This window comes from Paroedura picta, chromosome 13 (assembly GCF_049243985.1).
Source record: "Paroedura picta isolate Pp20150507F chromosome 13, Ppicta_v3.0, whole genome shotgun sequence".
Lineage (NCBI taxonomy): Eukaryota > Metazoa > Chordata > Lepidosauria > Squamata > Gekkonidae > Paroedura > Paroedura picta.
In genome coordinates, this window is record NC_135381.1 from 2,477,874 (window position 1) to 2,493,152 (window position 15,279).

Below are 15,279 nucleotides of genomic sequence, written 5' to 3' on the forward strand. Positions count from 1 at the left end.
TCTGGGGAGTTTACATTGAACATTAAATAATACAAATTACATGGAACGATGTATAGTACCAACAGTACTATACAGTACAAAAGTTTTGAAGTCATAATGAGCTTGGCTGAGTAGCCGGTGAAGCGTCGGCAAACACCAACTGGTTTCTAACCGTTCTCCCCATTTGCCTCCAATGGACACAAAGTTACTCCCCCTTTACTGGAAGCCTGCTGGTCCTCCTGGGCTGGCTGGCCACTGCATTAAACAGGAGATTGAGTCAATGAACTGATGAAGCAGAAGAGCTGTTTTTTATAACCTGCTTTTCATTCCCAGAAGGAGTCCCCGAAGCAGCTTACAAACACCCTTCCTCTCCCCTCAACAGAAACCCTGTGTGGTATGTGAGGCACAGAGAGCTCTGAGAGAACTGCTCTGTGAAAACAGCTCTGAGAGAACTGAGACTGGCCCTAGGTCATGCAGCTGGCTGCACGTAGGGAAGTGGGGAACTAAACCAAATTCTCTGGATTAGAGTCTGCTGCTCTTTAACCACCACACCGTGCAGGGCACCTATTATGTGTGGTTTTTAAAATGTACATTAGTTGCAATCCACCTTCCTCCGTGGGACTCAAGGCAGATGACACAGTCAGTACCATTAACAAGATGGGAACAATAGATAATCCAATAAGATTTGAGTTGTAGAACTAGCCAGAAATCTACAAAACCGAACTGAAGCACAGCAGAAATGTTAACATGACCAGTTAAACGATGCAAAACTCACAGCAAACTATAGGGATGCCAGTCCCCAGGGAAGGCCTGGGGATCCCCTGGAATTACAGCTCACCTCCAGAGTAAAGAGCTTCGTTCCCCTGGAGAACACGGCTGCTTTGGAGAAAGGACTACATAGCATCATAATCTACTGAGTGAGGTTTCTCCCTACCCTAAATCCTGCCTACTCCTGGCTCCACCCCCAAAGTCTCCGGGGATTCCCAGCCCAGAGGTGGCAACCTAGAAGCAGTACAGACCACAGTCCCAAGCCGCAGTGCTGCAGCCCTTTGCATTCTGGCCACGTGACCTACCAGCAGGCGGTCCTCCCCCAGGCTCAGGAGGCGGGGCTGGTCACTGTCTAGGTGCACCCCGAAGAGGATGGTGCGGATGGGCTTGTAATGAGAGCGGAGGGCGGCGAGGCGCTCCCAGACTTCCTTCTCCTCGGCAGCCAGTTTTTTATAAAGGGTTACTGACATGTTGTCATCCTGGAAGACAATTAGAAAAGAAAATTAAAACTCACCTGGCATTGATGAATTTGAGCTTGACTTCCAAACCTCTGTGTGTGTGGGGGAGGGGAGGGGGGGTTGTAAGGGATTGGGAGGGCTGATAGAGTTTGAATTTTCCATCCCCTGCATCCACGGAATGTGACATGGGATCAGGTGGCTGAAAGGCCAAATGTCTCCTGCCCCCATTTAATTGACTCTCAACATTTTATGCCCCTTAAAAGGGGATTGTTCCTCAATAGGCTGTGCTATTTTCCCCACTGGTTTCAAGTCTCTCTGGATTCTCGAGGGATCCCTCAAGTGCTTGTCTCCAGGTGTCCTGCGGGTTTTGTGTCCCTCCTCAGCCACCCAGTTTACGACTGGGGATTGTGCATTTTCAGAGCTGGAATCCCTTGCCACCGAAAACCACAAGAACCGGGGCACAAAGCTGATCTACAAAGCGGCCACACTGACCAGGATGGGCCCCGCTAGGCTCAGTCTTGTGAGGTCGTGGAAGCTAAGCAAGGGCAGCACTGATTGGGAGACCCCTGAGTAAGAGGCAGGCAAGCCACCTCTGTTGGGCACTGGCCTTGAGGTGGCCAAAAATCAACAGTGGCTCATATGGGGTGGCCAAAAAGTCAGCAGTGGCTCTTTCCTCCATGGCACAGCATCCGTACTTCTGCAGCAGCAACGAGCCGTGACTTATTGTCACGGAAGGGCCTGCCACTCCCCGCCCCGCCACACTTACCGCCGTTGCAAGATACTGGGAATCATGCGAGAAGCTCATGTGAATGACCGCGCCTTTGGAGTATCTGAAGGGCTCTGGGCAGTCGTCTTCCAGGGATATGGCATCCAGGATGCAGACGGTTCCATCAGTAAACCCAACTGCCAGTAATGACCCTAAAGGCACACAGGAGGGGGAGGGGGAGGAGAGCTGCTTTCTTTATGCCCCTCTTTCCGCTACCCGGAGGAGTCCCAAAGAGGCTTACAAACCGCCTTTGTCTTCCTTTCCCCACAGCAGGAACCACGTGGAGCAGGTGAGGCTGAGGGAGCTCTGAGAAAACTGCTATGAGAGAACTGTGACTAGCTCAAGGTCACCCCGGCTAGCGGCACGTGGAGGACTAGGGAATCGAACCCAGTTCTGAAGAACAGAGGCCACCCTGCTGGCTCCCCACTGGGATCTTGGCAGGTTTCAATCACGCGGTTTGCAGAAGCGGGATCCCACAGAAATGACTGAACTTGGAGACTTTAGATCAGGGGTAGTCAACCTGTGGCCCTCCAGATGTCCATGGACTACAATTCCCATGAGCCCCTGCCAGCGGATGCTGGCAGGGGCTCCTGGGAATTGTAGTCCATGGACATCTGGAGGGCCGCAGTTTGACTACCCCTGCTTTAGACGGAAGGACCCTCAGAGAGCTCAAAGACCCAACTGGATGTGGGAGGCTTAGAATGATGCTGCTTTGGGACCAGCACTGCCAGGGCTCAGGTCGCCAGCTCCAGGTTGGGATAAACCTGGAGAATTTGGGGTATAATGCCATACATTCTGCCCTCCTGCCGGTTGGCCATTTCCTCCAGAGGAACTGACCTCTGTTGCCTGGAGATCAGCTGTAATTCCAGGGGGTCCCGAGGTCCCACCTGGAGGCTGGCATCCCTAGCCGGGGCACATGTTGCCACTCCCAAATGACCTCCGCTGGGACCGCGGGTCACTACTGCAAAGGAAGCGGTTGTATATCCAGAGCTTTCTTTCCTCCAGCAGAAGAGGCTGCTGAACTTCCCGTCCATACCGTCAGGATTGTAGCAGATGCTCTGGATACTCTGCCCCTTGAAGATGCGGCTCACGAGGTACTTGCTGAGCTTGTAGTGCCACACTTTCAGGAGTCCGCAGGCGCTCCCCTTGGCCAGGAGAGGCTTGCTCGGGTGGCAGGCGATGGCGTGGACAGCACCTCTGGGCTCCTCCAGGCACTTGGTCACGGCCATGATGTTGGTCATGACGTGGACCACAACTGCGTCCGAGGTGGAGAGGACAAAGTTCCTGCACCGTGGGGAAGAAGCAGAATCGCCATGGTTCCGAGGAGAACGGGACCTCCGCGGGCAACGATGAACCCATTTTTTTAAAAGTCATCTGATTCAATCCTCACCTGGAGATCTTAACAGTAAGGAGAAGATGAATTAAAACAGAGACCGGGTAAGGCATGTAAAATGGCTGGTAAAAAAGGACCTGTCTGTTTACCTGTGGAGATAGATTCAGGTGTGCAGCTGTGTTGGTCTGAAGCAGCAGAGCAAAAGTTGAGACCAGGGGCACCTTCAAGGCCAACCAAGTTCTATTCTAGGTGTGACCCTTCGTGTGCAGGCACACTGCCTCAGGCCATGAAATGGGGTTCACCACAGTGCAGATATAAGGACAGAGCAAATTAGCAAGATAATACCCTGCATAAAATTTGGGGGCTATCAACATCATGCTGTTTACTAATTTCCTACTAATTCACTCTGTCCTTATATCTGCCCTGTGACTATGCCTATTCCTATCCTCCAATGTGACTATTGCCTGGGGAATTGCAGGAAAACCTTTTGGGAGTTTCCTACCTCATGCACCGACATTTTCAGGGCCACTCCTAGGTGTGCCGTATACCTGTCCATAATATACCTTTGCATTTTTAAAAACGTTTTTTTTTAAAGCAAGAGTTACCCGCAATTTTCATCAGCTCTCACCTGACAGTTAACGGCTGGCCTGATAAGGTACAAGAACTGGGGAACTGGGAGGCATCCAAGGGAGACACTGGCTTCTTGGAGAAGGAAATGGACAGGATCGGCCCCAGCTTGAACTGGCTGTACCAATGCAGGAGCTGCAGGGCGGCATCGTAGAATTTGACATGGCCTTTGACGTCACAGGTGACGATAGTTCTGGAAAAGAAGAACGGGGCCATGGTACACATCTAGCAGCCCGGTGTTATCACTGAGCCAGTTTTCATCCCAGAAAGACTTTGCAAGCCTTGGGCTCCGACAGAGCTCTTCATCAAATGGAACAGAAAGAAAGCTAAGTAACTCCTCGGTATACATTTAGCAAGGTGTACGTCCTTCAGGACATTCCTGTCCTCTCTCTCTTGCTGACGCTGGAGCTAGTAGGCTGTTCTGCTGGAAAGAGCACGTCACAATACAAATGTGGCTACCTTACAGAGTCCACCACTGGTCCATCCTGCTCAGAACTGCCTGCTCTGATCAGTGGCAGCTCTCCAGTGTCTCAGGCAGAGGAAGGTCTTTCCCAGCAACTGCTTTTGCAAGGCATGGGATCCACCACTGAGCAGTGCAGAAGGGTGGGATGGGGGGATCTGGACCAAAGAAACCCATAATTCTCAGGGTGAAGAGTGCTGCAGTACTTTATAGCTCAGTTTGCTCTGGAACCCCATGAAGGGGTACAGGCCCAGATCTGTGACGTAGGATTCCCAGGACAGAAACGTCGTGGAGCAGACAACACCAGTCATTCACACTGAGGAACAATCGTGAGGCTGCCTCAACTTCTGAGTGGAAATGCCGCATGGGTCTGCTGCCATACAAGTCCTGCAGTTCATCTTATCACAGGACAAGAGCTGTCAGATAGCGGTGCTCCCTTCATCCGTGCAGTGGTGCCCTCTGCTGGTTTAAATGGGGAGCGATTCTCTGAAAATTTGCCAAGTGAGCTTCATGACTGATCAGGGCCGGATTAGATACAGCTCAGTATGGGGGACCCCGGCCTGTCTCTCCGCGGCTTGAATGGAAGGCTGAAAAAGGCTGGACCAGGGGAAGAACCCTAGAGGGTCCCCCAGAAGTGAAATCAGAGTCTCCCCAAACTCAGTCGCCCCCAGGCACTGCCCAGCATCCTGGTATTTTGCCAAGGCTGCCTCGGCGGCCTAATCTGGTTTGGGGGGAGCAAAAGAACTTTCATTCCTGGAGGCTTCTGCCTTTGGGCATCACGGTGTAGGGTGCTTCGTCACATCAGGATGTTCTGCTTAATGGACAGACAGGAATGGGAGGAGCGCAGAACCGTCTACCTGGGCACCATGGGGAGGATAAAGACGGGCAACACCCCCTCATACACAAGCGGGACATTCAGAAGGGGGCGGCTCCACGAGATCCGCAGCTTACTGGTCCATGATGGCCAGGGTGGTGATCCCCTCCTTCTGCAAGTGCACCAGCTTGACGGCTTTCATGTTGTAGGGCCTGACGGACAAGGTGGCAGACTTGGAGGGCCGGCTTGGGGCATCCCAGACCACCAGCTTCCCTTCCAGGGTCCCGGTAACTGCTTGTTCGGTGCTGAAGTGGAAAAGGGACTGGCTGAAGATCCCAACGGCCTTGTTGAATGTCTGGAGAAGAAGGCGGAGGGGAAGGAAGACGGCAGGTTGGGACCTCGGACACTCGACTGTTGGTCGCGGCAGCAGCACCACCACCAGGGCCTCTTGCAGAAAAAATGGCCTTGTACAGGGATGCCAACTCAAGGTGGGAAATTCTTGGAGATTTGGGGGGGGGGCTTGGGGGGGCGAGGGGGAGGAGGGGCCTCAGCAGAGTACAACGGCCTACAGCCCACCTTCCAGCAGGCGTTTTCTCCAGAACAACTGATATCAGTCACCTGGAGGTCAGCTGTGATACCAGGAGATGGGCATAGAGTTGCCAGGAAATACCTGGAGACTTTGGGGTTGGAGCTGGGAGTGGGTGGGGTTTGGGGCAAGAAGGGACCTCAGTGAAGTCAAGTGCTATGGAGTCCACCTTTCAAGGCAGCCATTTTCTCCAGGGGAACTGATCTCTGTAATTCTGGGGCATCCCCAGCTCCCACCTGGGGACTGGCATCTCGATATTAGCAACCCGACTTTGTAAGCTGGCCAAAATTAAAAAGGAGCCCAAGGTGGCTTCCCGAGGACTGCCTGTGCCCCAGAGGGTGCCAAGAACCCAGAGCATCCCTGCTCTAGACAGAGTATCATGGCTAACAGCCACAGGCAGGCCTCTGCTCCACATGGCCAAACCCCTCAGATTCCCTTGCGGCAGAACCTGAATAGAAGGCAAGGCTGCCCCTGCCCACATCCCATGGTCATACTTACTCTGTCTGTCAGGAAGGGAGCGTGGTACTGCAAACTGTTGCCTTCCTAAGGAGCAACAGGGAGGAGAAAGGCATGACCAAAAGAGACACTTTGCCTGAACACCCGCTATTTGCAATCATCTCTCTTTTTATGAGGCAGCAGAGAGAACATTCATAAACAGTTACCGAAACGAACAACGAAAAGAACTGCAGAAGAACAAGGACGGCCATAGGACATCTCCCTCACACCTCTTCCCAGTGGATTTTTTAATTATCTCCTCTCTCCATTGCACTTGGGCTTCCTCCATGTGTGTGGCAGCGATTTTGTGGTTGGCTCCGCCCCCTGCAGCAGCCACTTTGGAGTGACACCCACCACCCCGTGCCAGAATTCCAAAGGCCCCTCCAGGCTCAGAAAGACTTGGGATCCCTTTCTGCAGAAGCATTTCGCTCCAGAACAAAACCCTGCCTCCCCCGGGCTCTTCTCTCTGCTGGATTCTATTGCATGAAAGGCGATTTCTCCCAGCCAGGCCTCAACACCAGAAAATGTGCAGGGACTACTGAGACAGCCCACAGCCCCAACTCACCCACACGTAGAAGATCACTTGCGTGGTGCTGTTGCTGACCATCTCGCAGTGGTTTCTGCAATTAAAGGCAATGTAGTTCTGGAAGAAGAGTGAACAAAATAGCATACACTATTAATGACAGGCAGACTTCGTGGTCAGATAAAATTTGCAACAGAGGCCCTGCTCTGAGGTGACGAGGAGGGCGGCACCCAGAGGCAGGAACTTGCGGGTGGTGGCTCCCAAGCAGTTCGGCAAGATCCCACAGACCTGTTCGGCTACAGGTGGCAATTCCCGCCAGCACAAGGAACTCCATGAGCTTTTGGGAAGGAGAAGATCGAGGGAAATATCTCCATCCACTGACTGGCCTGACAACGCAGAGGTGGAAAGTGCTGTCAAGTCATAGCCGACTTATGGCAACCCTTAGGGCAGGGGTGGCCGAACGGTGGCTCCCCAGGGGGCTCATGGGAACTGTAGTCCATGGACATCTGGGGAGCCACCATTTGGCCAGCCCTGCTATACAGTCCCGTTTCCAAAGGGGCCATTTTCTCCCAGGAGATCCCCGCCCACCACCTGGAGGTCGGCAACCCTAGGTGAGCAAGGGACGGCTGAGCCCTCCCCATGTAAACAACCGGAACGGCTCACCTGAAAGCCGTACTGAGGCAGGAGTTCTGCGCAGCAAACAGGCTTCGTTTCAGGTAACGTCCACTTCCAAACGCAAACTTTCTGGTGTGAAGAAGAAAAGGCCCTCAAGGCCATGAAATCGTACTCCCTTCGAAGCTGCCCAGACCTTCCACCTGCATCACAGTCCGATTCCTTTTTTTTTTTTTTTACGGGGGGAGATTCATCCTTGATTTGCAGACACCCCATGCCAGAAGTGAAGCTGTCCATTTCCTGCATCCCCATGCTCCAGAAGAAGAACGGCTGGCTTTTATACCTCACTTTTCACTATCCAAGGGAGACTCATAGTGGATTACAGTTGCCTTCCTTTCCTCTCCCCACAACAGACACCTTGCGAAGTAGGTGGGGCCGAGAGAGCTCTGCAAGAACTATCAGGACTCTGGCTGGCCCAAGGTCACCCAGCCGGCTGCATATGGAGGAGCAGGGAATCAAGCCAGACTCTCCAGATTAGAAGCCTCTGCTCTTAACCACAAGCACCGCAGAAAAGACATTCCCCCTACCTGCACCACTCCAGCGCCGACGGTGGCCAAAAACCTGGAATCGTGGGAAATTGCGATGGCGCAGACTCCGCCTTCCGGGTGACTGTCAAATATTGTGTGCACAGGAACGCTGGAGAAGCAAGCCAGAACCAAGGAGGACAGGAGCTGCTCATTTAAGCTTTGTAGGGTAGCCAACTTCCAGGCGACACCTGGAGACCTCTCGATATTACACCTGATCTCCAGAGCACCCAGATCAGCCCCCAGGAGAAAATGCCACGCTGGAGGGTGGACTCTAAGGCCCTGTACTAGGGAGGCCAATCTCCAGGCCAGTCTCCAGATCTGCAGCAGATTATTTCTGCTGGAGAAAATGGATGCTTCAGAGATGACCTCGGCAGCATTGTACTCCACTGAGGTCCCTTGTCCTCCCCAGGTTCCATCCTCAAATCTCCATGAGTCTTCCAGCCGGGAGCTGCCAACCCTACACTGTACCATGCTGAACCCCTCTTCTGCCCAAACCACATGTCCAAGGTCTGTTCCCCCGGAAAAAATGACTGCTTTGGGGGGGTGGTCTCTAGGGCACCATATACCACTCAGGACCCTCCCTAAGCCCTGCCCTCCTTAGGCTCCGCCCTCCAAATCTCAAGGCATCTCCCAATTCAGAACGGGCAACCCCAACCCTGCAGGTGTCATGTGGCGGAGCTGGGACTCAAACCCAGTTCTCCCAATTAGAGTCTGCCGCTCTTACCCACTATGCCATGCCAGCTCTCCCTTGGCTCAGTTACTTTCTCTCAGTGTAATCTACCTCACAGGGCTGTTGTGAAGATAAAATGGTGAATGTTGTAAGCTAATCGGGGCCTCTACTGGAGAGAAAAATGGTGTAGAAATGAAGCCAATTAAGGAATAAATATATAGCAGTAAATTAGCTCTCCCCCGTTGGTTGACAAATACGATAAGGGACTGCAACCTACTTAGCAAACTCCCCAGTATATTGAAATATAGGACTCTACAAATAACATTTTAAATACCTAAAACGGCCTGAGGTGGACTGAGCATCCTCCAGGAGGGAGGGAATGTTGAGAGCAGGTGAATGTCGGTTTGAGGGGAAATAAACCTGTTCCAACCACTAAGAGCTTAGGGAATCACAGAGGGAGAGGTTTTGGGGGGGGGGGCTGGGGGGGATTTCTGACTGCTGCGTCACACACCACCAGCCTATCATTAAACCAACGACTCTGTATTACATGAGGGCGTCCTAATGAAGAAGGCAGCTGTCGGAGCACTTACGCAGAGTAGCCGTCCCAGACAATCACCAAACTCTCGGGACCTCGGTCGGCTGTGGCAATCCATCTTCTGTCTTCGCTCACGCAGAGGCAGGAGATGCAACTCGAGTGTCCCTGAGGGGACACAGAAGAAGGGAAAAGGCCTTGCTGTGAACCGCTGGGGCCGCTTTATCGGGAATATTTACCAGGCCTCTGAGCAGCACAGAAAGGCGTCCTCCTCTGCTCGCCTCCAGGCATGTATCTTGTGCCTGATGCCCCAGGCCAGCTTGCAACCAGGGACAGGGCTGCTTTCCGGTACTGAGGGGTATGCTCAGGGCTGCCAACTTACAGATCAGGCCTGGAGCTTTCTCTCTCCTTCCATCAGATTTCAGATACGCATGCACCTAAAAGCTTATACCCAGAAGAAAACTTTGCTGGTCTTAAAGGTGCTACTACTTGACTCAAGATCTGATGAGATCACGCTAGCCTGGGGCTTCCGGGTCAGGACCTTAAAGCTGTAACCCACCCCTGGCCTAGCCATATACAAACTATTAGGGGACTGATGGTGGCTATTTTTAAGCAGGACAAGAGATTCTTTTAATTTCTCCCTGTCTGAAATGGAACAGCATACCTGAAGGTGATATTGCTTGTTGCTCTGCAGGTCATGGATCACCGCTGTGTGAGAGGCGGCGTACAAAATCACCCTGTACTCTTCATCCATCAGGTTGAAAACGGGGAGTCTGCTGTTATAGCCGAAGACCCAAGATAAAGTCTGAAAAGAGAAAGGTACAGAGTCTTGTATGGCCAGCGCTATATTTTACGGAGAACCAAAACAGAAATTCCGCACTACGGTAAGCCAAACGGAATGACCTGCATAACTGATGCATTTGGAGCCAATCAACGTGATTTCTCTCCTCCTGTCCTGTTTCTTCTAGTCATGAGAGGGAAAAGTATTACCCATATTGCTGAACCCCACTCTTCTACTTCCACTAGAGGAAATCTGATTCAGGCATTGATTTGCCTTCTGACACACCAAAAGCGCACCTTTGTGAGAGGCTGGAAATGGTTAAGTGGTGATTAATGAACTAACTCTGCATTTCTCTCTGAGAGCTTTCCCACATGCTCAGTTTCCCTCGCTTCTTTGTTCTTATTGCTTCTCTGTGGGTGGCTGTGTCTATTCTGCAGGTGCACTCAATTCAATCTTATATAGCTTAAGGCCTAACGCAGTCCGGGACCTGCATACCTGAGGGAGACTGTCTCTCTGTATACGTTCTGCCGAAGAGCTCTTGGCTCTGCAAGTACCAACATGTTGGTGGTCGCTGGCCCCAGAGAAGTGCACCTGCCTCAACCATGCCTGGTGAAACAGCACCATTTGAAGGCCCTTCAGAATTCTGGAAGCTCCATAAGGGCCCAGATGTCTGTCGGCAGCTCATCTCACCAGCATGGTGGTTTGAACTGCCAACAGAGACCCGAAGCTGGCCACCCCAGTTTCTACGCAATACTCACAAGGGGGTGCGTGGACACCTCCGTGGCCTTATCTTCAAACATCATTCCTGGGAGGGCGGAAAACACCACGGACTCTTTCTCACCGGCTGGAGGGAGACCTTGGAGAGGCCTGGGTGGCCCGGTTGGCTCTTCCTCCTTGAGGGACATTTCCACGTTGGTTTGCCCACTGAGACTTCCTTCCTTGGCTTGGACCGCAAGGTCAGCTTCTCTGGCAGCGTCTCCTGGGTGGCTTCCGCTGCTCTCTTGTTCCTGAGAAGCCACCTCCTCTTGCCTTTTTCCAGCAACTTCCCAGCTTGCCTCAGTTTCCTGACTCTTGGGATGCTGGGGCATCGTTTCTGCTTCTGGTGTAACTCTGGCTTCGCCAGAAGCTGAAATTGCAGGGGGCTGTTCTAAATCCCCGTGGACCGTCATTTCTGCTTCTGGTGCTGGTCTCTCGTCCTGTTTTAGTTCTGCGCCTGGTTCTGCACTGAGGACTTCCTCTTCAATGGGCCTTTGGGCTTCCACGGTGTCTTCAGCAGGCTCTTTGACATCTTTTCCAGTGGTTTCCACACTCACAACTGCTTCGCGCGAGACCTGCTGCCCTTCTTTCACCCTTGAGGACTTGGCAGTGACGCCCTTTGGCATCGAACTCTCTTGCTTGGACTTCTGAGCTCTGATGATGGATTTTGAGACTTTGACCGAGGACTTCTTTTTGGCCTGCAAGCCTGAGGAGGTCCGCTGTTGCTTTCCTGCTTGTCCCGATCCTTCGCCAACTGCAGATTCCTTAGAGACAAACAAAGCGCTCGGTTGTGGCATTCTAACAAGTTTTAAGTTCTGGGTGTTGGCTTATTAATGGTTTCGACTGGGAAAGTTGGTCTAAATCACACCCTACAAACTGTTGATCTGGGTCAGGAGGGAGCAGGTGTCCTTCGGCCGTGATTTTTCTGACTGCGCCCCATTTCTTCTTCCATACAAGCCAAAGGAATAAATAAATATAGCAAAGTGCTGGGTCTACAGGGCAGCTGGGGTGCATTCTCCAGGGGAGAAGGGACAAAATGCACTTTAGAATGACACAAGCTTGTTTGAGAGATGGAGGGGTGCTATCCTGGCCGACTTGTGCATTAGGCGCAGGGCCTTGGGCCCACAGTGCTTTGAGGGGGCCACAGAAATGTTTTCTTCTAAAATCAGAAGAAAAAAAAACGTTTCAGGTCAAAACTAATATTGCCTTTAATAGTGTTGGCAGGGGCTCATGGGAATTGTAGTCCCTGGACATCTGGAGAGCCACAGTTTGGCCATCTCTGTTGTATGGGAAAGGTGATTCACTTAACATAGCCCTCACCGAGGACTATAGCCTGGAGGTTACAGGCAGAGTAGTCATCGGCTAGATGTTACTGTACTATAGACCCAGTGGAACAGCTCTCTTTTAAAAGCCCTGTGGAAATAAGGCTCTGTGGGGCCCTGATCTTTGGCAGCAGAGTGTTCCACCAGGATGGGGGCAAGGCCGAGAAAATACTGGGACTGGTTGAGACCAATTTGACCTCCTTAGAGGCCAGAGATCCTAAGTAGTTTCTGATGTGTTGGGCTACTAGGACACTCCTGCTGACCTCTGAGCTCAAAATGGGCAGATACTTACAGTGGGGAAGACCACCGCCTTACCCCCTTCAGGGGCTTCCACAGGATCTCGAGGTGGCATCAGGATTTCTTTTTCAGGAAATCTTTCCTCTTCAGTTCCTTCCACGGGCTCAGAAGTACCCTGTTCACTTGGTACCTCGGCAGCCTGGCTGGCCTCAGCAGGCATAATTTCTCCGTCTGGAGCCTCTTCGCTGCGCATTTCAGCTTCACCTGATAAATCTGGCTCCTGAGAGGTTTCTGCAGGAACATCGCTGGACTCCTCTGACATCTTTGCTACGTGTTTTTACAAATACACCTGAAATCTGAGAAACAGTTTCAGTATAACATTGGTCAGGGTTAGTATAATATTGGTCACAACGCTTCCTTGATGTGAGGGCTGGCCACAGCTCCACGTGCACATAACCTGCATGCATGAGATCTCAGGGTGCCAAGCTCCAGAGAGTGGCTGGAAATCTCCTGGGATCCGCTCACCTGGAGGAAATGGCTGCTTTGGAAGGTGGATTCCGTCTGGGAGATTTTGGGGGTGGAGCCCAGAGAGGGCAGAGGAAGGGAGGGACTTCAATGGGATATAATATGAAGAGTATTTGCACTCGAAAGCTCACACCCTGAATAAATCTTTGTTGATCTTAAAGGTGCTACTGGACTATGATTTTATTATACCATACAGTCCCCCTTCTAAGTGGCTGTTTTCTCCAGGGGATCATTGGTGCCTTGCTATTATCGTCATCCTTAAAATATATCCGTGGGGTAGATTTCCCTAGAATTCACTTGGGGATCCCCTGGCATTACAGCTCTGCTGTAATGCCAGGGGATCCCCAGGTGAATTCTAGGGAAATCTACTTCAGCTGTTCAACTTCTGGGGCCTCCAAGGCCAGTGGCCAGCCTCCAGTCGGAGAACCTTCCAGAATTACAAATAATCTCCAGACTACAGAGATCAGTTCCCCTGGAGGGTGGGCTCCGTGGCCCTCTGCCCCACTGCAGTCCCTGCCCTTCCCCAGGCGCCATCCCTAAATCTCCAGGACCCTCCAATGTTGGCTCTGCCCTCCCCCAGGCCCCCCATCCATCCCCTGCTGGTGGCCAGAGGGACTTGCCACGCCCCCACCCCCCAAATCTCCAGGGATTTCCCCACCTGGAGTTGGCAAGCCTAGCTGCCCTCCACGCCTCTTCCCCACCGGCCCCTCCTTCTCCCTCCCCTCACTCGCTCACCTGGCCCCTCCTTCTCCCTCCCCTCACTCGCTCACCTGGCCGGCTGCAGCCGAACCACCCGGAGACTGTTTGCATCCCGCTCCGTTCCCATAGCAACCGGCAGCTGCTGGAGAAGGCTGCAAAGCAGCGGCCTAGGCCTTGGCCTAGCCAGGACGGCTTCCTCCTCCGCGGACCCCCGGCTGCTTTCTAGGCGGCCGGTTGTCTTCTCCCCCTGCCTGGGGACATGGTTGTGTGGTTGTGTGGGCCAGTGCCCCACAAGGGGCTGAAGGACGGCCGCCTCCCCCACAGAACGCAGGGAGCCCCTTCTGCACCTCTCCGCATGGCTTAAAATGCCCCGCTCACGGCTGGGCAGCCCAGCACCAACAAGCCTGGGAAAGCACCTGCTTTTCTGGCTCCTCCTCACTTTGAGGCTCCTTTTTTTGCTTCGGCAGGCTCAGAATTGCCCCTTCTCTGGTGGCCTTTGCGTTTCTTCCCTGCCCCAGGTCTCAGAGGACTGCAGACAGGCCTGTGGGGCATCTTTTAAGGAAGCCTGGACATTTATAAGCATTGAGGCCAGATTTCTAGAAAGGACCCTTGCTATTGCAAAGCAGTGCTCCCAAATTTGCTGGGTGAAGTTCCAAAGGGCCTCTTTCTTGGTCGAAAGGTGGGTTTCCTTGGGACTACACTTCTCCATGTGAAAATTCTCCTTTTAAAAATCTCTGAGGAGAGCACCTTTTTGTGGCTACCTAAGAAGCAATTTCAGCCTCCACTAAGGTCACTTCTGCCTTTGGCCACCAAAACACAACCTGAGCCTTTAACAGAGACTTAATGGGATGTTATTAACAGGTTATTTACCTCAAATGCCACAAAAAGCATCAGCTGTCCATTTCTACCACATTAAGTCTTTATTAAAGGAAAAGGATGTTTTCTCCAGTCATGTTGGCATAACCTCTCCTCGACTACTCAAGTCAAGACACAATAACCTTCCATCCCTCTCCCCAAAACAGATGTCAGATACCTGCCTATCCACACTGCAGAATGAGCTAAATATGTGGTTAAAAAAAGGTAAAGGTATCCCCTGTGCAAGCACCGAGTCATGTCTGACCCTTGGGGTGACGCCCTCCAGCGTTTTCATGGCAGACTCAATACGGGGTGGTTTGCCAGTGCCTTCCCCAAAATATGTGGTAGTCAGTGACAATATTCTATTTAAGAGGGGTGTGGAAATCACATTTTAAGAGGCTTCTTTTCCTATACATATCTCCCTGCAAGCAGAAAAGTAGCACATCAGGCCAGCCTAGTGCTTTTCTCCCAGAGGCACTAGTATTTTACTTGCAGGGACTTTTTCATGTGGGGGAACGCTGATGAAAACACCATCTATCACCTGTACCTTGAAGCACCAGAGGCTACCCAGCCACTTCAGGCTACTCCCACCTCATTCTGTAGGTCCATTTCTTACATGGCTTAGTTCAGGGGTGCCCCATGTTTTTGAGCCTACAGGCATCACTGGAGTTCTGATACATGGCGTGTGCAGCAGCTACAAAATGGCTGCCATAGCTGGCCTTCTGTCACACAGTAAAGATCCTTGTGTTGTGCTGGCAGCTGTTGTCAAAAGAATATTTTAAAAAATCTTTACAGCCATTCAAATCTCCAGTGACCAGGCAGAAGTCTTTCTAGAAAAAGCCACATCCACTTTCTAAGATCACTTGGTCGGTGCAAAGAAAAGTAGGTGTCTTA

General features: G+C 52.1%; 1 protein-coding gene across 3 annotated transcripts in view; it reads right to left on the reverse strand.

The window, feature by feature from the left end:
- Positions 1–14,542, reverse strand: part of CFAP251 (cilia and flagella associated protein 251) — a 28,565-nt gene extending 14,023 nt beyond the window's left edge. For 2 of the 3 annotated variants that reach the window (XR_013226276.1, XM_077308515.1), the window contains exons 1-14: positions 13,602–14,542; positions 12,362–12,662; positions 10,750–11,511; positions 9,875–10,015; positions 9,269–9,378; positions 8,009–8,117; positions 7,473–7,553; positions 6,852–6,929; positions 6,290–6,334; positions 5,343–5,560; positions 3,933–4,124; positions 3,008–3,255; positions 1,972–2,123; positions 1,053–1,226 (exon numbers count right to left, since the gene is read on the reverse strand). Coding sequence is in view for 2 of the 3 variants with exons in the window: in XM_077308515.1 (XP_077164630.1) it covers positions 1,053–1,226; positions 1,972–2,123; positions 3,008–3,255; positions 3,933–4,124; positions 5,343–5,560; positions 6,290–6,334; positions 6,852–6,929; positions 7,473–7,553; positions 8,009–8,117; positions 9,269–9,378; positions 9,875–10,015; positions 10,750–11,511; positions 12,362–12,628 (2,577 nt within the window). In the remaining variant the exon portion in view is untranslated. Of the gene's footprint in view, positions 1–1,052; positions 1,227–1,971; positions 2,124–3,007; positions 3,256–3,932; positions 4,125–5,342; positions 5,561–6,289; positions 6,335–6,851; positions 6,930–7,472; positions 7,554–8,008; positions 8,118–9,268; positions 9,379–9,874; positions 10,016–10,749; positions 11,512–12,361; positions 12,663–13,489; positions 13,533–13,601 lie in introns of those variants that run through there. The other variant, XM_077308516.1, reaches the window with a different exon arrangement.
- Positions 14,543–15,279: the final 737 nt, after the last annotated feature.